General features: G+C 37.6%; 1 protein-coding gene across 7 annotated transcripts in view; it reads left to right on the top strand.

Annotated features, from left to right (window-relative positions):
- STXBP5L (syntaxin binding protein 5 like) overlaps positions 1–24028 on the top strand; it is a 188510-nt gene that overhangs the window by 59137 nt on the left and 105345 nt on the right. For all 7 annotated transcript variants that reach the window (XR_003989447.1, XM_030472014.1, XM_030472013.1 and 4 more), the window contains exons 3-4: positions 7236–7317; positions 9360–9460. Coding sequence is in view for 6 of the 7 variants with exons in the window: in XM_030472014.1 (XP_030327874.1) it covers positions 7236–7317; positions 9360–9460 (183 nt within the window). In the remaining variant the exon portion in view is untranslated. The remainder of the gene's footprint in view (positions 1–7235; positions 7318–9359; positions 9461–24028) is intronic.

The following is a 24028-nucleotide window of genomic DNA, read 5'->3' as shown; positions in this document are numbered from 1 at the left end:
CCTGCATGTTATGTGTGTTCTGCGTGTTCAGATATACGTGGAGCAAATACTGTGTTAAATATTAATTCTGAAGGCTGAGTTAAAGCTACCTGCTTGGTTTCTTTTGTAAGAGAGAGTATTTTAGACTACCATCTATGCCTGGTGCATACAGATGGCCAGCAAATGGTATCATTTGCCTAGTCCTCTTAAAAAGCAGTAAATTGAATAAATGCAATTGTTACCAGTTTTTAGATCTCTATCTCAATATGTTGTTGTGCAGACTTTTGGTTATGTTAAAGTGACTTTCTGGCTTTAGGGTGTTCCAGAATACACAGCTCTGATTTTGTGGCTCAGTTTAGTTTTCTATAACCTCCAGTTTACATTAGGACAAGACTATTATTCTGTCCCAGCTTATTCTCTCTGTAGTTTTTTACCAGATGTGTTTCTAAACAAGCTTAATAGATAGGCTTTTCCTTCTATTCCCTTATTTGTCATGCCTTTGACTAAACTTGTGTCAGCATTTGTAAACTTCTTTGAAACAACAGCCCCCATGAATATGGTCAATACGCTCTTCTCTCACTTCTACAGATTTCAGTTTTCACTTGTTCTTGCCTTTCTTGTTTGTACCTGTATGTGTCACTGAGCTTGCTGAGGTTTATGACTACCTGAAAAAAAATAGAGGACGCCCACTCTAAGTGCAAATACTTACAGTTGTTTGTTACTACCCCAAGAAATACAACCTCAAAATATAGGTCTTTCAGGCCTGGCAATGTGGAGCTTTTACAGACTAGTAACTACATGGCTCCTTTTTTGGAGGTGACTTTAGAACTGGGTGGTTTCTATTAATTACTATAGATGTATGTATATATGCATATACAAATGGAAATTGAAAATTATTGATACTCCTCAAATGGGATATGAACTTATTCATCTACGTGTTATTTGCAGAACAGTGCTAGAGTCATTACCTCTGAGTATCTGCTTTTCACAATTTGCTATTTCAGGTTTAGGGTTGATTGAGTTCAGTCACATGGTGATTGTATTCATATTCTGTTTCCAGAACAGATGATTCCCAAAATGACAAAGATCTGAAAGGCATTCTCACAAAGAGATGAAAATATATAGCCCTATAAGTACTGGTAATTCCTGTGGTATCTGCAGATATTTTGGGAATTAAAATAGCTTCTAAATTCATAGGAATCAAAAAAAATGTGAATAGTATTGATGTGAATTTGTATGTTACTTGAATAAATGGTCATATTTTTCATAGCATTCATTCAGCTATCCAGCTGTAGTCTATATATGTAGACTTGCCATAAAATACAAGCTACCCATGAGTGCTTTAACCTGGAAGAAAACAAACAATTTTTTCTGCCTATATATATATCATAATGGATATTTAGCTGTTCCTGTGATTAACTCTTACATAATTTGTGTGCATGAGCAGAGAAATCTATGTCAAGAGAAATAAACAAGGCAAAGGTTATTGTAGACCAAAAGCTCACACTTACTGGTGCCAAAAAAGTCTGTATTGATAAAATATATCACGCTTAGCATCTTAAGAGGTTCTACCTTTCCATAGTGAAGGGGGAAAAAAGAAGAGATCTTTATTATCAGATGAATGAACTCAAGTTACAATGAAGCTCATTGTAAAACTGAATCCTCCTCTATTTTAAACAAAACCCACTAAAAGGTGTTTAATGAAGCCGTGTCCATTGAATCCACAGCAAATAGAAGGCCATAAAAGGTAGGATTAGGTTGCATGTTCTTTTTAAGGAATTCAGTGAGCTCAACTACATGTATTTAACAAAATGAAGCTTGGTAAGGGGGTGCTTATTTTTGGAAAAGCAATGGAGAAGTCACAAAAACCTTAAAAAATGTCATTTCCCAATTTGTCAAGGTAGTTAAGAGGTGTCACACACATGTATTAAAAACTATATTGAATTTAACGAATAATGAAATGCCATATACATTTTTACACTGTCTTAAAGAAACCATTTCCAAGATGATGTGTAGCACTTTTCGTACTTGAAGTTGAGCACATATTCTAGAATATGTATTAAAAAAACCCATGAGAGCCATTCAAGAGCTAAGAAAATTGCTGTGACATGAAAATAAAGGAGCTCAGGGTATTTTGGTTTTATTTATGCGGAAGATGGATAAGATACAGCTTGATCACAGTTTCAAAGCAGGAAATTTCTGCTGGGAGGAAGTTATTTAATTTAGCACATAAAGGCATAATGAGATCCAAAGGCTTGAAACTGAAGCTAAATGTATTGATTCTACATATAGCATGACATTCTTAATAGTGAGGAGAAGTGAACACTGGAGCAATATGCTTCGGAAATCACAAAGATAGAGAATCTCATGGAAAGAGAGAAAAACTCCGTTTGAAGCCCATTTGAGGTACAATACCTATGGCTGTGCCATTTATTTGTGCCAAAATATACGCTCTCCTTATTAGCCAGAAAATAAACGTATGTGAGACTTACAGAAATTCCATGAAGGAACTGTGAAACTATATTCCAGGAACTGAAAGTAGCTATGTTCATAACTACAAATCTAGTTGATAAAGATGATGTTTTCGTGATGGTTATGTTTTGACAAAATCCATCCTGTGACACCGATACAACTGACGAACCTCCTGGTTGGTTTAGATGGTTAGCGGTATGTTGGAATTCTTCAACCGTTCTATTACTTAATTATTTGGCTAAATAATTGGTGGTTTTTCAACTGATAAATCACTCAGTGGCATAGGTCTTCTGTAAGAAGAAGCTGTTCCATATTCAAGTTACACACTAGATCAATTTTACAGTTGGTTTATGTAATGGAGTAACACCAGCCCACAAGCATCTGCTTTTAGGGTGCTGCATAGTCCTACTCAAACTTGTACCAGTCAGTGCAGATCAGATGACAGGACTTCTTCAAGCAGCACCCCACAATTCCCAAATGTTTTAAAGGAGAGGTTATAAATAGGGATTGCCTGATCTATGTGTGTCTTTTAATAAAGCAGTGGATGTGAGACCCTGGTTTCTGCATAATAATTATAACCCCTTAATTTAGTGCTTATTGCTGTACATAGATTGGTTTTAGTCATGGAAGAAGTTAAAAGTGGTTGAAAAATACATAGCTTGGTGTAATTTTCTTCTGTGGGAGAATTTTGGTTTTGAAAAAGATGCCATATATAATTTAACAGTTTTTATTTGAGAGGGGGTGCTTGTTAGCTGCTTGGCATGCTTTGAAAGGAGGTCTTTTATGATACCATGGCTTCAGTTCCTCTGCCTTGCAAGGAGGAACAAAACAGACTGCAGTCCTTGTTACTGCAAAAAGATTTAATCTGGTGCTAGTAAAGAATCACCCATCTTAATGAAGAAGAATATGTCTTACCTCTGGACCTTCTGGTCCTAAGTATTTAAATACCTGATGCAGGTAACACTGGTCTCAACTCCAGTCAGTTCTAACATGTCTGCACTTTTGGTTCTCAGCCAACACACAAGACTTTCACGTCTTCAGATTCCATTAGTGCTAACCTCTAAGAAGAAAGAGAGACATCAGATCTGTATGTATCATGTAGTAAAAATGAGTCATGAAAGCTGTGGCATGCTGTGGAAAGTTTGCTCATAAATCAGGCTTATGAGAAGCATTGCCCATTGATACCTCTCCTATGTATGCAATCATTCACTGGTAACTTTGGTTTCCAGTAAAACATACCCATATGTGCATGTGCTCTGACATCAGGCATTCAAGATGAGTGTGGATATGACATGAGAATATCAGATATATATTCACTGATCTTTGTACAAGTGATCAAAAGGATTTGCAGGAAAGATTGGAATCGGGTTGTAATGTTGGGAAATGGAAATTATCTTTAACTTGTGGTGCAATGGCCCAAGACATGAGACTGTGAAGTCTTTATTAATACTGTATTATGCTGTCATAGAAGTCTTCATCCGGGAAGCTGAATTCAACTTCTTTTTCTCCCAAAAATAATGATAAGTTTTTGAATAACAGGATGATGAAAGACACTGTGAAAAACTGTTGCATACAAGTGAATACAGAGCAAAATATCCTATTTCACATATATAGATATTAAAACCAGGATTAACCATTTTTTTCAGGAAGAACATTTTTCCATTAGATTGTTACTGCTGTCACAATTTCACTACTTGATGCATGTAATTCTGATTCTACATGTTTCACTCTAGATCCTCACAGGTATCCAGGCTTAGTTTTCATCTTTTTCCCTTTCATGTATAAGTTAGGATAATCTGGCATGTCTGTGAAAGCCTCTGGGAGATCCAACATACTGATGAGAGAGAGAAGATGGTGACTGGTTTTTATCCTTGAAACGCATGATGCTTCTGTGTTAGTCCCCCCTTTTAATATCTTCAGAGATAGTCCACTCTCCCTGATAGCAGAGTCATTATTTAACAAAAAAAAATCAACCCAAAAGTAAAAGAATAAATTCATTCAGAAGCCTGTACTGTAGCTACTTCTGCTCTATGTCCTGGTAGAGTTCACTGGTATGAAAAGATTTAATGAGGTAAGGTTGCACTCCTCCGTGCTTGACAGCAAAGCACAGAATTTGCAGAAGATGGACTAAAGCGCCAAGAGCATGTGCCAAGTCATCATATCTCTTCAGCTACTTCTGCTGAAAGGACCTCACTGTAGCTCCCAGAATGTTTGAAAACCACCATCAGTCAGTAAGAAAGCTGCTATTTAAGCACCAGTCCTTACTTCAGGGCAATTGGCCAGACTGACTCAGACGGCACAATTTCTCTCTTATTTTAGTAATTTGTGAAGTATTTCGGGCTGAACACTTATGCAAATAAGTGTGAATTACTGGAGAGTGCTTTCTTTGTGATACACTGAATGAAATCATCTACTTTGTTAGGATATTTCCTAGAAAACTGCCTGAGCATGATACTTATGCTGAAGGGTGACAGCAGCTTAATCAGGGCAATACTAGTGTAATTTTCATTAAGGACAGTCATTAGCTAGTGCCATGTATTTACACTGAATATAAAGCTCAAGTTAAAGGGGAAGCACTTATCTGTTAAAACTTCCACTCAGTTTGAAATCCCTGTTGGGTTTAGTGCTAGTCTTGCTTCCTCTCACTTTACAACAAGTAGTGGGGAACGGTATAAACAAAGAGTGCCACAGAGCAGTCATTCAGAATGGGCCAGAGGATTACCATCAACCCTTAAAAAGCATCCTAGACATCTGTCTTTATTGTCCATTTTAAACAGGTCTTTTAAATGATGCACAGGTTTTTATTATTTTATTGGTTATGATTGTATTCAGGACCACATTTTGGGCAAAAGTTGCAAATAGAGTTACTTTGGGTATTTTTCCACCTTGCGGTCCTATAATGTAGTTATGATGTTTTATACACAACTTTTCATCTGGAAATACCAGTGCACTGAGATCACTCTCAAAGGAAATACTGTATTCTTTTTCAAAATACTATCTCCACCTTACAAATAGGGAAATGAAAGCACAGGGAAGAAAAGGTACATTTTTTCACCCTGAGGTTATCCAGCAGAGAGTTGGCAACATCAGCAGTAGAGCTCAGGTCTGTCAAGGTGAGTGGTCTCCATTAAACTGCTTGTTTAACAGCTGGCAAAGCAATTGCTTGATACTTTAAAATTTTAACCCTCAAATTTGCTAATCCTTGGACTCTACTTCCCTGAGGCTGATTTTAGAATAGTTTACTGCAAGTCTCTTCACCTATGAAAAGGGAAGTAAAGTTTCTGACATTTGCCTGCAGTATAGGTGCTCAGTTGGCATTTTTGTGTTCAGGAATTTACAATATGATGTGTTCAGTTCTGGGCCCCTCACTAGAAGAGAGACATTGAGGTGCTGGAGCGGGTCCAGAGAAGGGCAACGGAGCTGGTGCAGGGCCTGGAGCACAAGTGTGATGAGGAACGGCTGAGGGACCTGGGGGGTTTAGTCTGGAGACGAGAAGGCTCAGGGGGGACCTTATCGCTCTCTACAGCTACCTGACAGGAGGTTGCAGCGAGGTGGGGTCGGTCTCTTCTTCCAAGGAGCAAGTGACAGGATAAGAGGAAATGGCCTCAAACTGCGCCAGGGGAGGGTTAGACTGGAGATCAGGAACAATTTTTTCACCCAAAGGGTGCTCAGGCATTGGAACAGGCTGCCCAGGGCAGTGCTGGAGTCACCGTCCCTGGAGGTATTTAAAAATGTGCAGATGTGGCACCTAGGGAATCACGATTTAGTGGTGGTTTATGGTTGGACACAATGATCTTAAATCTCTTTTCCAACCTAAGGAATTCTATGATTCCATGATTATATGTAACAAGTAGATAGGGCTTTATGTTGTAAAATCTTGTTTCTGATCATAATCTTGATGTTTGAATACATAAGGTGTTTCACCTATTTCATACAACACATTTGTATTATTCCTTTCTTCTTTTGTTTTACTTTTTATCTTTGATAATTTCCTGCAACAGCTGTTTCTTTTTAAAGTTTCTGACCCAGATGGGAAAGGGCCCGTGTGAGTTAGGGAGATGGCAATTCAGCATGCAGAGAAAAAGACCCAAAGAGAACAGAGAGAAAACTACATTCACGATGTATCTGGACAACAAGATACTGCTGCAGAGCAGTGTGTCTGCATTGATTCCAAGTGAACTAGCTGGGTTGCCAGAAGCAGTGTAAGTGGTTTGACTCAAACTGTGGATTGGACTAGGTAATGTAGTTCATAGCTAGACTTGGGTAACTCTGCATTTCGCTGCACTGTACTTCTGTTGATGAGACAGATCAATAGTTACATGTGAGTTTTTCTTTAAGTGTGAAATGATTCACTCTAAAAAGCATTCTCTCAGATTTAAAAAAGAAAGCCTGCTACAGAACTGTTATTATTAATTATATGATGTCTTGATAAGTACAAAAATCTGATACATTTATGTGTATATGAACCAATAATGTGTAAAAAGATATTTAAGATGTATCGTGCTGAATTTTTGTGTTTATTCATATGCCTTATTTCACAGGAAAAAAAAAACAGAGAAGAAGAGATCACTCACAATTGCATATATTTCAGCCTGCTGATGTTGGTACTTTCATTAGAACAGTTGCAAGTCAGCATGACTCCTTTTGTTTTACAGAAAGCAAGAAGAATTGAGGTTAATTAGAGGTTAATTAGAGTTTAATTGGTAGTTCTTTCTCCCCCTCACCCCCCCTTTTACTCCTAGTGATAACAGGAATCTTAGAGTCCTTGACTGTGATGCCAACAGATTGGGCAGGCCTGGTGTTGATTGCTACTGCCAGCATGAAAGTGGCGCTGCAGTTCTGCAGCTCCAGTTCTTAATCAATGAGGTAAGGACATACTTATTCAGATTCTTCTGTATGAATTTAGTTCAATAAGTCAATTCATGTATTGTAATTTAGTGATATAACTTTCACATTGACAAATTGTGCCAACAAATAAGTGGCTTACCTCCAGAGAACATTCACCATACAGCCTTTTAGAAGATTATTTATGGGCCTGAATGCAGGGGAAAATATTACCTTCATATATATCAGTGTGAGTACTGAACAAAAGGCAGTTAATATATGAATGTGTGCATGTAGATGTAAAATCCATTAAATTACGAAATATGCTGCACAGTCCTGATTCAGACAGAAATTAATAAATGAGATAAATCTTTCTATGGAAATATATTGATGGTTATTGACTGAAAACTCAATATTTGGGCATATGCTACTACTCGAAACAAGGAAAAGCAATTGCAGGGGTCATCAATCAAACTAGCATGCTTAGTCTTTACAAATCAAGTTTAGGCAACATGAAGAAACAGTGACAGATTATAGCATGTTCTGTGCAGAAGATCTCTAGAGATGGTAATAGTCAAGAGACTTTCTGGAGCATATAAACCTGTTTTGGTTTTTTTCCTAGAACCTCTTAGCTTGTCCAGACTATAAACTAGTTGTAGTTCAGTTTTAATTCATTTTTCTCCCATGATATAAGGAAACACTTTTGACAGTTTCAAGTCCTCTTTCTAAGCATGGACGTCTTTGAGCTTCTTCATGAAAGAGTTTTAGTTTTGCAGTTTTTTAAACCTGAGAAATTATTTTTTTTTCATGCCCTTGCTTGGAGAAACTGCCTGAACCACAGAAACTGAGGAGATGGGACTGAAACTTCAGAAACAATCAGTCCAGTGGAACTCTTTAGAGTAAGGCAGGGATGAAAACAGGGAGGCCGAGGTTTGCATTGTTTTCTTTCTTTTTACTAAGTGATCACTAGAACCCCTAATACATAAGATTGATTTGATTTCTATGGTGGAGATTCTCTCTGACACTGGTCCAAACTCTTCAAGAGATGAGAATTAAAGCGTGGATTATACTGAGTTAGAGAAGTCTCTTGCATATGTCAACATTGAGAAGAACAGTTGCTGGGATTAGGAAGGAAATTCGAGATGCAAAGAGAGAAGTTTATCAGTCAGTCATAGTTGGTATGAACTGATCTTTTCAGTTACATCCTCACCCTTCCTCAGAATACAGCATTGCCTTCTGTTTGAGCAATATCTAGTTCCTCTCTGCCATAATAATACACAGGGATGGATCTTTTGTATTAGAACTGATCTGAGGTGTAAATGTAGTAAACCACTGCAGCAGCAGTAGGGAGCTTCCTCTGCAGTCCATTTTCATATGGCATCACTGTTCCATGGTGAGAAGAAAGATAGCAGAAAGGAGGTAGAGTAACTTCACATCAAGCTGCCCAGGCAGATAGAGGTCTGGACTTTGGAAGATGCCCATTTTGGGGGCATGAGAAGCAGAACCAGTCTTCAGAGTATTTCTTCTCTGTGATAAAGACTCTGCTTTTGTCTACATCTCTTAGTTTTCCCTAGATCCTCTCCTCCTGCTACCTGTCCCTATGTTCTTGTCTGCATCTTCTGAACTTCATGTTGTCTTGATAGGATTGCTAAACTGTGCTTGGCACCATCACTTGTGTGGCGATGTGTGCACTAATCCCTTTATCCTTTAGATATCCTTCACACTCACCTTTTTAAGTAAATGTTGTCTGTTCTCCATTTCGTTAATCTTCATGCTTATGTGGAAATACATGAAAGTTCACATGTACCTTCACATGTAACCTTGCTATAAAGCTTTAAATTGATGGAGTTTTGATTTAACTTTGGCTGATCTTGTACTCATTTAAAATATTTACATTTACCAGATCAATTCAAATCGACTATTATTTACAGTAGAATATTTATTTTTTTTCTAGAAGAAAGCAAATATTTTCCATAAACTCTATTATTTTCTATGGGTAGATCATTACCAGTGAGGGTCACTGTAGAATAAGGCAGGATCTGCAGAAAAATAATATGTTGTGCTGTATTTTGTGTCTGCTCTAGGGTGCTTTGGTCAGCGCAAGTGCAGACGATGCACTTCATTTGTGGAATCTCCGACAGAAGCGACCAGCTATCCTACATTCTCTGAAATTTAACAGGGAAAGGTAAGGCTATCCAACAAAATACATATATTATTTTTTCAAAAACCAAGCTCGTTTTGGGGATTTCTGATAATAAATGCATATTAGTTTGTCTTTCTAAAGGTAGGTATAGTTTTCCATTCTTTGAGTCTTGTTTCCACAGAACGAAATCTCACTTTCTCTTCCTGCAGCCTTCTCAGAACTAGACAAATTCTGTCTGCTTTTTGTCAAAATGTTTTTCATTTTACCTTCTTTTTGCATTGACTGCTATGAACAGTAGTGTGTTTGTTTTTCTTATGACCAGATGTAAGCACTGTGATCCTTTCAGCTGACCTGTTGTTCAGTTCTAGCCAGAGTACTTCAGCTGGCTGTATTGGGGAAATAATTATTTTCTTTACCTTGAAAGGGTTTTAAATTGTAAAATACTGGAAGTTGGGCAGAAATAAATTGTGGATTTGGGAAACTGGCAGATGTCAAATGAATTGGAGACTGTTTCTCTAAATTCTAATTTATCAGTACCTAATTGTAGAAATCCCTACTGAAAATAGATTAAATGAGTGGTGGTGATTTTCAAACTCAAACAGAAGCTGAGCACTTTAGTCTGCATCTGGTCACCCAAGTAAAACCTGCTGCAATATTATGAAGGTTGAATGATACACTTCTATTAATAGTAAGAAAAAGCTATGTGTTTCTATTAAAGAATTAGGTCAGCGGAGCAAGATTCAGTGCAGAAATGCAGCAGTTGTGAGTCCTTGAACAATACAGTTATTCTGTACTTCATCTTTGGGATGGACCTTTTTGAAGTTTGAATACATAGATATAATACATAATACATAGTATGGTTTTGACTGGAGGTTTCAGTGATATTGTCATTTTCTTAGGTTGTACATTCAGTGTTTATTAAGGTGCAGCAACTTCTTTTGGATATTTATATATATATGTGCTTATGCAGTGGTGAAAGATACCAGTACTTTACCGGAGCTGTGAAGTAAACAGGGTCACCAAAGCTTTAGCTGCAGCAAATCTGAAAATTATTATGGAAATAGACATTTTCCTTGTTGTGAAGATACATGTCATGCTTGCACTTAAATGTCACCAAGTTGCAGGTTTTGTTGTGGGAAGAACTACATAATAATCTAGAAAATATACATCCTTTTGGGACTGCGTGAGAGGAGATGAAAAACTAAAATTATACGTCTATATGCTAGCTGCTTCTGAACAGTAAGTTATCATTTTACACACGCTGAAATATTTTAATCTTGGTATTCTCCCCAGGCAGGTACATTATCTACAGTTTGTCATTGATAAATCTAACTTGTAGAATTTATTCTGGTACATCCTGGTCTAGCTCTCCCAGCCAGCAAGCTGCCATACAACCTAAGGGATCAATACTTATAAAAATGCAAGCGTCTGTTCAGCAGTTTGCTTGTCATTTCTCTTCAGAGACACTAGCGTGGTATCTTGGTCAGAATTTTGTCAGAATTTCTTGTTATATTAAAGTCACACACATTTAGGCATTGCTGAGAGCAACATTTGTGTCATCACATTTATGTAAATTTTCTTTTGCTCCTGACAGCCTAAAACCTTGGGGAAAATATTTGCAAGCAAGTTATTTGGAATACTGGAAACTGTGCATAAAACCAAATTTAGTGTAATGACATTTTTGAACTGAGGTTTTTAATCGGATCTGAGGATGTACTTATTTGTAACAAATGCATAGCTAGCTATACTGCTTTTTATCAAAGTCTCAGTGTAATTAAATATAACTCTTAGTAAGTTGTAAGTGAAAACCAAAAATACTGTTTCATGTGTATTTTAAGCAACTGTTACAATCACTGCCACTTAAATAACTTCTGTTAGCATATCAAAGCCTATGAGGCAAATATCCTGATACACCTCTGTATAATATTGTCAAAGCAGCAAGTCCAGTTTTAAATTAAAATGGAGTTTTCAATAAGTATGAAGAAATAACTTATTAGGCAGTTCCTTTCTTCTCAGGGTTGACTAGCGCTGCCCTAAGTTTCTGGGGTTTTGTATTCAGGCACTTGGCTCCAGAATGAAATCTCTTCATTGTTCATAGAATCACAGAATGGTTTGGGTTGGAAAGGACCCTAAGATCATCTAGTTCCAACCCTCTGCCATGGGCAGGGACACCTTCCACCCAAGTGGAAGGACACATGTCACCCAAGGCTCCTTCCAACCTTGCCTTGAACACTGTCAGGAATGGAGCATTTACCACTTCTCTGGGCAACCAGTGCCAGCACCTCAGCACCCTCACAGTAAAGAACTGTTTCCTTAGATCTAACCTGAACTTCCCCTGTTTCAGTTTAAACCCATCATCCCTTGTCCTATCACTACAGTCCCTAATGAAGAGTCCCTCCCCAGCACCCTTTTAGGCCCCCTTCAGATACTGGAAGCTGCTCTGAGGTCTCCACGCAGGTTCTCTTCTCCAGGCTGAACAGCCCCAACTTTCTCAGCCTGTCTTCACACAGGAGGTGCTCCAGCCCCTGATCATCCTCGTGGCCTCCTCTGGACTTGCTCCAACAGCTCCATGTCCTTCTTATGCTGAGAACACCAGAACTGCACACAGTGCTGCAAGTGACGTCTCATGAGAGCAGAGCAGAGGGGCAAGATCACCTCCTTCGACCTGCTGGTCATGCTGCTTTTGATTTTTATTGTATTTTCTTTTAACATACATACCAATTAATTCATCTAACTCTCAATTTTCTAAGCTTGATTACATATTTAGGATATAAAACTCAACATAAGCCTTTGGGCAAGCAGCAAAAAAGTAAGGCTAAAACCTTACTTCACCCTCATTAATTTGGAACATTTCTCTGTATAGCCTAACAGAACTATGTCTGAAAGAGAGTTTCCTCTTTTTTCTGAATATATTTTTGTGCTACAGCACAGAAGTTATAAATTATGTGATGCTCAGAGAAACAGCTAATAATGGTTGCCTTAGCTATAAGAAATTTGGGGCAAAATGGTGTATGGGAATTGGGGAGGCCAATAAGATAAAAAATTAATTTTCTTCAAGAAATTCAAAGGTTTGTTCTTCTGAAAATTAAGTTTTCTTCAGTGTTGGAACTGTTAATGGTTTTTGTTTTTTCTTTTATTTTAATCCTCTCGCAGGGGGAGATTAAGGGGAGGCAAGATTTATACTGAAGAGAGATGGTCTTTGGTCTTGTTTTAAGTTTGTGACACAATGAATGGGTTGGTTTTGATGTTTCTTAAATAGGGAGAAATGCTTGTTGGCAGAGGAGAGGTTTTAAAATACTGATGCATGTTTTCAGAAAACAGCTATTGAAGAAGGCCATACAGTTTAGACAGTCAAAGGCTGTATTAGTCCAAACTCTTGATTAATTTGACCTAAGTTAATCAGCTTTCATGTAGAATCATTTTATTCAGAGGTTTTAAAATGTTTGATGCATGAACCATACAGCTTTTAGATTCTGTTAGATGGGTGAGTGCTACTTAAGTCTTTGGCTATTACTCACTGCACCAGTCTTCATACGGTTGAACTGTTTAAATTGTGATTTGCTTCTGTTTCTTGACATTTAAGATTGCAGGATGATGGACTAAAATCTGCTCTTAGCAGCGTTTCTGTATATGTTTATTCAATTACTTGGGTCAAATTTCACCAAGTGTATACATACATATATTCCTCCTTTCCTTTCCACAAAACTAAAAACCATGTTTGTTCTTTTCTTTAGATGTTGGTAACAACATCAATGTAAAAAGTAAAGAACTCTTCAGTGCAGCACAGTGGTTATATTTCACTTATCAGGTAGCATCCAGTATTAAGACACTGAATGGTTTAGGAATAATAATTCACTAAGAAAATGCACTTTGGTAGCCATTAAGTCATACTTTGCAGCCTCTCCAGATATTTTTTTCCTTCTTGTGATCTGTTGTTAAACTGATGGTGGAACATCAGCAATATTAACTTGTCTCTGATAATTCACTGCTCCTTTACAAAGTGCCTCTTTGGATCATGTGTAGAAGGAACCCTGAAGAACGAGGCATAATGGCAAACATATTTTTGTTCTACAGTGTAAGGCTCTAGACTTTCTAGCAAATTATATGGTTTTGCCCGATATCAAAATATAAGGTTATAATCTTACATTTTTATTGCTGCAATTGGAACGGAACACAGTGCATTAAGAACCTTAAAGAAAATTTAAATGTAAGCAGTGTGTTTCAGTGCTCAGCCCTGTACCAAGACCTGTAATGGTAACACAGTTACTCCAAGAGATGCTTGACAGTAGCATGTGACTGATAATATATGATTTGCCATTCCATTTGTGAATGGAATAGACAGGTAAAATTTTTTAACCTCTGGAAAGTCTTTACAAGAATCACTTCCATATTTTTGAAGGTTAACATTATGGTGATATTCCTTATGTTAGTTCCTGCTTTCCTGATGTCATAGGAGATGCCATATTCATCTTCAGTAGACATTTTAGGCAAAATAAATAACTCAGTTACTGGAGCTGTCTGTGTCTGATGCAAACTAATCCTAACTATTATAGGCCTTAGTTACTTTTAATATAGTCGGAGCAGACTTCAGCAAGTATAGATTTCATTATACAACAGTTTACATAGCTTTCCCATTTAAGATTAGTGCAACTGGGATAGGAAAAACCAGCAAGGATTACAGTGTGAAATCCAGGTCCTTTAGGCCTGCGCGTACTAGTTTCACTTAGGAACACAGCTCATGTCCTGACATTCAGAAGCTGAGCTAGTTTAGGTGTGTTGACTGACATAGGGAATAGCCCTCCTCTTTTGCTTCTTCTAGCCAGTGCTGTCTGGTGTGTTACAAGCGAGCCAGTAGCACTACGGCAGTTTATCCACTAATTTACACTCAGCATACATGAAGACAGTTCTGTTGGGTCTTTAAATCCATCTGCACACTCTGTGCACCAATACTGTAAGTGCCGTTCTGCAGGGGTATTACCAGGTAACAAAATCTGCATAACTGGCTTTGGGGCTCTGATCTGTAACACGTTCTTTAGTGTTAAGGGTATCTTGGCATGGAGGAAGAGGAGCCCTTTAAGTTCGTGAGTCTTAGAGCAGTTCTCAGCTGTAACTTACTGTTAATTAGAAAGCTGACTACTACATCTGAGATTTTGCAGTGTTCAAACAAGATAATCAAAAGTATTACTGCAATGCTTGGAATCAAAGACAAAAACCAGGTGTTTTTTGATCTGGTGACTTTTCTGTGTTGTTCTATATTCATTCTTGCTGTATCTTTGCAGGATTTTGTGTCCTGTCTTATTAAGAGTTCACCTCATCAAAATGACAGCAAGAGGCTATTGAGTGAATGACAGAGACTGGCTGTGCAGTCTCAGCAGTACCTGTATCTGTTTGCTTGTGTGTTAGAGACTTGTGAGTTACTAAACTTAGATTATCTGTCTCATTGGCTGTTCAAGGAACTGAATTCCTGCTCATAAATGAGCCTCCTGGTTAATGCTGTATAACTGCAAACTCTGTTTATGTACTTTCTGACTTGCAGTCAGAGGTCTGTCATCAAGTGTGAAAGGAGTTACTAGGTTCAGTGCAGTTGCACAGCCACAAAACAATCTGATTACATGGTGTGGTGCAGCATTTAGCTTTTCCAAAGAACCACAGAATTCAAATATAAAGCAGTATTTCACCATGGAAAGGATTTAAACTTTCTCAGCTTGATAATGGCAAACCTGAGGAAGCAAAAGAAGCCATGCTGCTGTTTGACATTCGCTTCCACAGCTCGAGGAAGTTCTCACAGAACTTGCTTGTGCAGATGTATTAATTTTTTTTTTTTTGGCCTTATGAAGTGTGTATTGAAGCGTGAAGACAGCACAGACCTGAAATGCATAAATAAATGTTAAATATGTGTGGCATGGTCTTGCATCAGCACTTGTCACTTTTGAAAGTATGATGCTCAGGCTTCAGTAACCAGTTTGCTGGGTTTTGTTGGGATGGAGTTAGTTTTCTTCATAGTAGCTAATGTGGGGCTGTGTTTTGGATTTGTGCTGAAAAGAGTGTTGATAACAGTGTTGATAACACAGTGATGTTGTAGTAACTGCTGAGCAGTGCTTACACAGAGCCAAGGCCATCTCTGCCTCTCACTCCACCCCACCAGCAAGTGGCTGGGGGTGCACAAGGAATTGTGAGGCGACACAGCCGGGACAGCTGACCCCAACTGACCAAAGGGATATTCCAAACCACCTGGTGTCATGGTCAGCATATAAAGCTGGGGGAAGAATAAGGAAGGGGTTGGGGGGGGCATTAGGGGTGATGGCATTTATCTTCCCAAGAAGCTGTCTGCATGCTGGAGCCCTGCTGTCCTGGAGATGGCTGAACACCTGCCTGCCCATGGGAAGCAGTGAATGAATTCCTTGGTTTGCTTTGCCTGTGTGCACAGCTTTTACTTTACCTGTTAAACCATCTTTAGCTCAACCCCGGAGTTTTCTCATGTTTACCTTTCTGATTCTCTCCCCCATCCCGACGGGCAGTGAGTAAGTGGCTGTGTGGTGCTTAGTTGCCAGCAGGGGTTAAACCATGACAGCAATTAATGTTGTTCATGTGCAATTATTGAGCTTGGAAAGATTCCTGAAGCTCACAAAGAACGTCTGCTCTATAGGACTGTGCCTTAGCACTGCAGGGCAGGAAAGTGAAGTTTGTCAAATGTCTCTTCAGAAAGGCCAAAGACTGGATAAAAAGTTTGTCCAGTGAGACTGACCCAAATCATGTTCATGTTGTTACCACACACCTCTGCCTTCTCTGTTAAAAAAATAAAATCATATTAAAAAAATTACATTACATTCTCTTTTTAGGTCTTACATCGTGTTATAGAAAATTTCATTGGATGTATGACCTGTAGGATCGATCAGGGCCATAAGAACACCCTGGAAAGGTCGTATGCAACCTAGTTGAAATGATGAACATCTTGGACATAAGAGGAAGTCCAGCACAAGCATTTTTGGTTTTTGTTCTTCAACACACATTAGCTAAACACTCAACAAAGAGCAAAATTATAAGACATAGATTAGCTTGTTGATACAAACAATCAGTAGGTTTGATTTGATGGATTGATGAGATAATGCAATTCCGCTAAAGTAGAATGAAAACTCACATGACGCCTCAGATTTCCTTTTAATGGATCTCAAATATGAGGGTCTTCTAGTGGAGTGGACCTGAAGGGACCTCCTTGTTGTGGTTCCCTGCAGTTGCAGACCAGACAACTCATATACCTCCCTTTGTATAATGAAGAAGCAGAGTATGTTTTGCATCAGGATATACTGGTCCCTTATGATCCCAGTGAGAAAGGCACTTTGGCCTCTGTAAGTTATTGTTCAATATATTGAAGCCTTTATTAAAGCCAGTGCTATAAAGAATGAGAGCATAATATATAGTCTTACATTCCTGTAGATGCTGGGAATCCTGAGTTGTGCATCATCAAACAGGCCTCCAGTCAGCAGGTTGTGCAGACCCCATTCATAGTTAGAGTTACCCTATTTTGGTCATTCAAGTTATTACAGGATTTTTTTAATAAGAAAACAACTGTATTCATTATTTCTACTATCAAGCAGAGCAGAAAAGCCATTCACGCTGAAAATTCCTTCTGCACTGTTACAGAAAGGCAAGGCCACGCAGGTGGTGCAGTCACCAAGTGGGAACTGCCTGCAGGCTTCTCTGTTGCAGCAAGCTGATTCATTTATCCTGCAGCCAAGGGGTATGTGCAGCACAGCCCAGCTTGAATGCCACGATGTACACGCAGCCCAGCACCACACAGGCTTGTGCCTACTCAGGTTAGCTGCTGGGTGGATCACTGACTCCACACACAGTGGTCTCCCAGCCAGGATTGTGACACTATAAAATAACTATTCAAGCTTAAATCCACTGCTTCTCCTGTTAGGGAAAATAGCTCCATGCTAATTTCATTCTTCTGATGGCAAGAAACCTTCCAGCTTCAAGACTAGGTTTATCTTTATGGCTCTGTTATTCCCGTTTACTATGATACTCTGGTATCTGCATTGTCATGCATTTTAAGTATCTTGTCTCTCCTTTGCAGTTAAGCAACTCATTCATATCCATTCACAACCTGCTTTTTTCTTTTCTTCTTCTTTCCCCCCTCTCCCCTTCAAAAATCAGGATGACATGTTTTCCTTTCTAAATTTGTGTCTTCATTCCCTTTTGTTTTCTTTGGCCTTTCTTCTCACATCAGTACTCTCTGAGCTAATGATTAGACAAGGAACATGTTCTATATAGGGTCCTATCTGTGGTGTAGAGATTGCCATTATTACCATTTTCTTTTTTAATCTCTGCAGGAATATGTTAGCCATGCATACCAGAATAACACCTTACTTTTACATGGTTTCATCTTATCACTGCTTGTGGTCTTGCTGAGATTGACTAATACACCATTACACTTCTTCACTGACGTATATCTAGCTGGCAGGGAGTGCTGCTTATCAGTGCAAGCCTGTAGGAGCGGAAGCAAAGCAAGACAAGTGAAATTGGAATTATCTTTTCCCATAACTTCTGTATCATGAGTTCCAAGTAGAAGTTCTTATTCTCTGAAGTTTGAGGCCTTGCCCTTTGCATTTTAAATTTCCTTCTATTTCTTCCACTCTACTTGTGCAGATTGTCCTTCCTTTGTCATACTGTGTCCCTAAGGTGTTCCCTTAGTATTAGTACCAAGATTGTTAGGGAAATGACAAGATCAACTGTAAAACTAATAATTGAGAATCCCTCAAATATTCAGAAAAAGATTTCCTTTTTCAGTAAAATCAAGTGGAAAATAGACATTAAAAAAATAGAATTTTATAGCAGTGGTTTTTATAAATGCTGTATTTAATGTTGACATATGCTAGATTTCCTACCATCGGAATATTCTGGAAAAGCCTACCTTTGGTAGACCTAGCTTCCCTATTTTTCTCTAACTTTTCAAAATGTGTCCTTTTGAAACTCAAAACCTTGCTTAGTGTGTACTTTTAAGTATATTTGAGCAAGTAGTATTAATATTATGGTCACAAACTTAGAGATGACAACATGGCTTAACTTTATTTCTCTTGGGTTTAATTTTTTTGTGCTTACCTTCTTGGGTAATTGTAATGCAAACTGAGTTGGTGCCACTGCAGAGAAAGCGCTGCAAGAACTTAAGCTGGCTAGTTTAAAACTAGGTTGATTTCTCTATGATTAAATTACCCCAGGGTAGACGTCACCTTTTATTGATCTATCGACTGTTTACAAGAGAAATCAGTTGGTTGCCATTTCCAGGAATATCGAGACCCTTCAGTTGTGAGCAATACTTACTTCTTTTCTAATCTGTACATGATGCAATAAACTCTCTTCTAATGACAGAATTTCTGGTCATATTTTTCATTCTAGAATATTAAAAATATTTCTGTTTATATCCAGGTCCAGCCTTGAATTTAAGAATCTCTAATCTCTTTTTAGTGGTGACTTTCACGGTTGTTCTCCAAAGTAATTTTTAGTCCACCAGGATTCTGCCAATATTATTTTTCATAGTTTCGTTTCAATTAAAAATGTCCTTAAGTGCATTATGCCACAGTATCTGCTTTTATACCTGTTTGCAAAACAACTTCTCTGAAGGCAAATAGAGCTGTTTAAGATATTTAAGGTCTATTTTCACACAGCTCTGTACATAAAGGTTCTATTTCCATAATCAGACTTTAACATATGCAATAGTAACAATGGCAAAGTATATAGTAATTTTATTTTTAATAAGTACTCAGAAAAGTCTCAAAACAGCAAATATAGTTGCTATGTTACATTGATTACATATATATCTTCATTTAAAAAGCATGCATACAGGACTTAAAGACATTACAAAGTATTATGAATAATTTGGCAAGTGTTTTTCTATTTTCATGGTTATCAATAAATTGCAAATCAATTCATGTTTTCCTCACAGCAATGCATTAAAAGCCCGTTAACAGAAAATGGCTCATATGCTATGTATGGATTACTCTTAGATATAACAGCTGTATTTAACAGCACAAGGACCAAAAACCCTGAAAGATTACTTACAGCCCACCACTTCTACTTTCCCCCTATTGCTAAAACTGTACTGGATAGCCTCTACTCCCCCCAGCTCATCCCTGAGCTATTCATTTGACTTTATTTAAAGCTTTTTACGTAAAATATTTTGGCAAATACGTAAGAGTCTGAGATTTGATCTGAGACTCTGGAAAGCAGATCAAGTGAAGGATTTTAAACAGGACCTTCCTCAAGTCTAAAGCACCAAAACACTGTTTCTAGTTGGTAGTAGGCCAAATGTGACTAGAAATACAGCAGTTAAATGTTTGAAAAGTGAAATCTACTTATAGCAGCTAATGAAATAACTTCATAAATTTGGTTTATGTATGTGCATGTGTGTCAATGCACATATATATATGTGCATGTGTGTACATGTGCATAGCCACACACACACATGAAATCATCATGACTCATAGAACTACTGGAGAAAATGCATAACTAGCACACTTAACCTGAGGAATTAACAACAGCAAACGGAGTAGAGGGCTCTCTGGCCTGACCAACCCACTTTCCCAATTTACTTCTCCCTCTGTTGTCACCCTGTAGCTCCTTCTATTATTTCTATGAGAAAACAGGTATCTCTTCAAAATTCTGTTTTGCAAAAGAAATTTGTGAAGTTTTGTTTTTAGTTCAGTAGGAAAGAAAAGCATGTTCTCATTGATTTCATTTTTATGTCACCTGGCCACCTCTGATTGTCTGCCTGAGTAACTTAGGTGCTGGTTTCTTCTCACAGAAAAAAATCCTTCAGCTCTTAGCAGTAGACCTAATGCTGCTATATGCTGCAAAACATTAGATCATCTGCTGAACAGTGTGCTTATTGTTTCTAATGCTTTGTAGAAAATAAAGCATGTTTGTCAGTAGCTTTGTGCTTTTTTTGAGAAAACACAGGGTAACACGTTATGTTGTTTTCACATAGCAGCTGTGTTGCCAGATTGCTCTAAAGCCAGGTTTAGATAGCAAAATTTAAAATATATACGTAAACACAGCCATACATTGAACAAACATGTTTAGCGGCCTTAGTCATAGCGAATGAGAAGTCCAATATTGTGATACAAAAATGCATCATATACTTCATATAATACATAGCCATATTAGACAATAGCAAAAAAAAAATAGTCTTTTAAAATGGAAACAGGTTCAGGCAGTGTAAACAGTCTATCTTGTCAGTTAGAATTTTCAGCTTGTGAGTTAGTTACAGGAAGTCAGTGGGTTTATTTTTTGAAGGTTTCAAATTTGAGTTTGGAGACATTTTTCATAGTCCAGTTCAGATCTATCCTTTGCCCTTTGTTACATTAGATTTCCAGTCATATATTAAAGCAGTGAAGAACATGCACCCATTCTCTTGCACTAAGTCATTTGGTTCTTGGAAACCACACCACCCCTTTCCTGCCCAGGCACATGTCAGCTTCAAGCAGAATCCAATGCAATGATGTAGGATACTTTTCCTTCTGTCACAATAAACTCTGGGCATTATTCCAGTAAATCAGAAATAGAGCTAGTAATGTCAGTGTTGAGATTATCTCATTAAACAGTACATGAGCAGGAAGAGAAGAGAGACTACAGATTGCAGCAAAACAAGGACCATTAATCACAGAGTCCCTGTCTACTGAAGCATAACAAATGAGAACAGCTGGTCTCCAATAAGTCTACATGATTTTAATTGATGGAAGCTGGTAAGAAGTGTGTATACATTGAAAAAGTAGACACATGTAAAAATGCATTTCAGTATTGCAATCTTACCCTGATTGTAGAGAGTCATTCAAAAGAACTTGATCGATACTGATATAAAATAAGGTTTAAACTATTTTGTATTATAAAATAGTTTATATTTCTATAAAATCACATTATTATAGTAAGAATGCATGATAAACACAGATTTATGTGTGTTGCAGCAATCAGGGGATGAAATGCTAGCATATATTTGGTTTACTTTTCTAACAGCTCTGTAAAGTCAAGCTGTTTAGCAGAAGACAAGTTTCAACCTTTCATCTTTGAGCTAAGTCTCAATTTACTCTTTTGAAACTATGGGATTGGGAAGCAAAAACTGTGGTTTTGATTTATAGCTTCAGGATGAGAGAAAATCTACCTTTAGGTGTTTTTTTGGTTCCGTTTAGTTTTTAACGCAGCTGCCACAAAATCAATGAAAGAAAGGAACCAAAACTTTCTCTTTGAGAACATCATCTCCTTCTTCCATCCTTTGGTTTTTGGCTTTCTTTTATTACTAAGAAACTCACTGACTCTTGTTGTGGTCTGTATTGCCCATCACTGTCTCTATGCTTGGTATTACAACTCCATTTTTATTTAACCTTCATAGAAATTAATGGAGAACAAGTGAAGTACTACAGATAAGAAATGGTGATTTCACAAGCCAGTAGGCAAAAGAAAAATCATGTACATTGTCTTTCCCCTAAAGATGAAAGCAAGAGTCTATTTGCCAACCCTGTTTCATTAATTTGCTCACTTCACTGATTCTGTCGAACTTTTATTCTCCTTGTTGTTGTCTAATGACCTTGAGTTGACATCAGAAAGAAGCCAATGAAATGTATGCTGGTTTCTTCCAGCATCTTTTACTATTTAAGGAAGCAAGATTCCATGTAATTTTCTTGCCTTTTTTTCTTGGATCCAAGTCTGCATGTTACATCTGTTCAATCCACTGCAGTACCATTGTGTAATACTAAAGATCTAGCCAGGGAGAGTATGCCACTGTCATCGTCAGTGATCCTGCTCCCACATGTAAGACATCCCAATGAATTTACAGTCAAAACCATAAAATGGAGTTGACAAAAGTGGGTGTCTCTTTGCTGTGCATTTGTCTAAGAGGAAGGAAGGTAATTTTCTGTCATCCTGAAGATTAAACAAATTATTAGTAGTGCAGGCTACAAAAGTTGCCATCCCCTGGCACACTGGGGTTTCAAGAGTGACTTTGAAGTTGTTCTGGAGCTCCAGTAATGCCAGGTAGCATGATGCAGTGCTGCTGCCAAGGCAGATAGCCCGTGAGTTACAGAGGGTGTGAATTTAAATGCCTGTATCTTGTATTATAGGAAGTTATAGTGTAGCTATATGTGTTATGGCATGTTGAGCAGGCCAGGGTGATCTTCTAGGGAGTTGTAAGAAGGTTAGCTATAAGAGATAGAACTGTTAAAAAACAAAGGACCTGTTGCATGCTGTATACTTTGGCTGTCCTTGTAAATGCTCATGATGACCTCATAAGGTTTTATCTAAGTACATAAATTCAGTCTTTATTCAAGGGAGTTCTCTGGGTTTACTAATCTAATAAAATGCAACATATCTAATATGTTTTTGAACATGCTTTTTCCTGATTTGTGCTTTTAAGTTTCAGTTAACCATTTGTAATTTATGTTAACACCCATTATAAACGCTCCGGTAGTTGCAACACTAACATTTTGTGTAGCTAAGGTAAGCATTTGTGTCTTAAACAAAATATTTAAGGAATGTTATAAAATATTAATTACACTCGTGATGGCAAATTCGTATGAAACAGTAGAGTCACAAAACAAGAATGGGCCTAACTTTAGGCTTATAGGGTTACTTCACCTGTCCAGAAGTTTTGCACAGGAAATTCCAGCTTTTGAAGAAACAGAGGAACAGCCTCATTTTACTCTTGATTATTTTAATAGGAAAGAAGGAAAATGAGGAACTGAGTATAATATTGATATTGCTTCACTTGCACTCTGTAGTTTAATTTTTAGCTCTTCAAAGGATTAAGAATCAATTCCAGTTTCTAAAAATCAGATGTAAAATCAGAATGTTTCAGAATGTGCCAGTAGTTCCAAAGGAAAAAAAAAAAGAAACCCAATTAGGCACAAAATATCTTGAGATGTGCATTTCTTAACATTTGACCATTTTTTTCTGCTTCTTGTATTCCTCTTTCTTATTCTTGTAGCTTGTTTCTCTATAATATTTCAGGTAAGGGGCAACATGAAAATGTATGTATCTTAAGCACTTTGAGAACAGCAGTGTACCACCAGCGAGGTGACATGTCTTAAGAAATTTGCAGAAGAATAGCTGCATAAGCTTTTTTGCTTTGTCACGACCCAGTAGCTATATAAAGTATCGAGCAGCACTATTCAAGCCTATTTGCCTAAAACAAACTTAGAAAGTCAAAATATTTTCTTACCATTTTTTCCAAGTACAATTTATAGAACTGGGGAGGCGTGTGTGTCTGTTCGTTATATACAGCCCGCTCACAAACAGCTAGAAGAATACTTTGCTTTGGATATATTTATATGGACATTATAGTTTAGAGATGGAATCCTGATTTCTTGTACATCAGCATTTGGAGGGAATCTTCTATCGTTGACGTTATTTAAATCAAGACAGGTATCTTAGTAAATTCTTCTAGTTCAAGCAGTGATTAATTTGAAGAAAACCTATGGCCTGTGTAAAGCAAAAGAGAGGAGCACCAAATGTGTATTTCCTGTATTATAATTACCACTGTTGTACAAATAATGACTGTAATGAATAGTTGTAGCTAAAGCAATATAAAGACAAATACAACTGTTCTATGAACTAGTTACATAA

This window comes from Strigops habroptila, chromosome 2 (assembly GCF_004027225.2).
Source record: "Strigops habroptila isolate Jane chromosome 2, bStrHab1.2.pri, whole genome shotgun sequence".
Taxonomy (NCBI): Eukaryota; Metazoa; Chordata; class Aves; order Psittaciformes; family Psittacidae; genus Strigops; species Strigops habroptila.
This window is presented reverse-complemented; position numbering and strand designations above follow the sequence as displayed.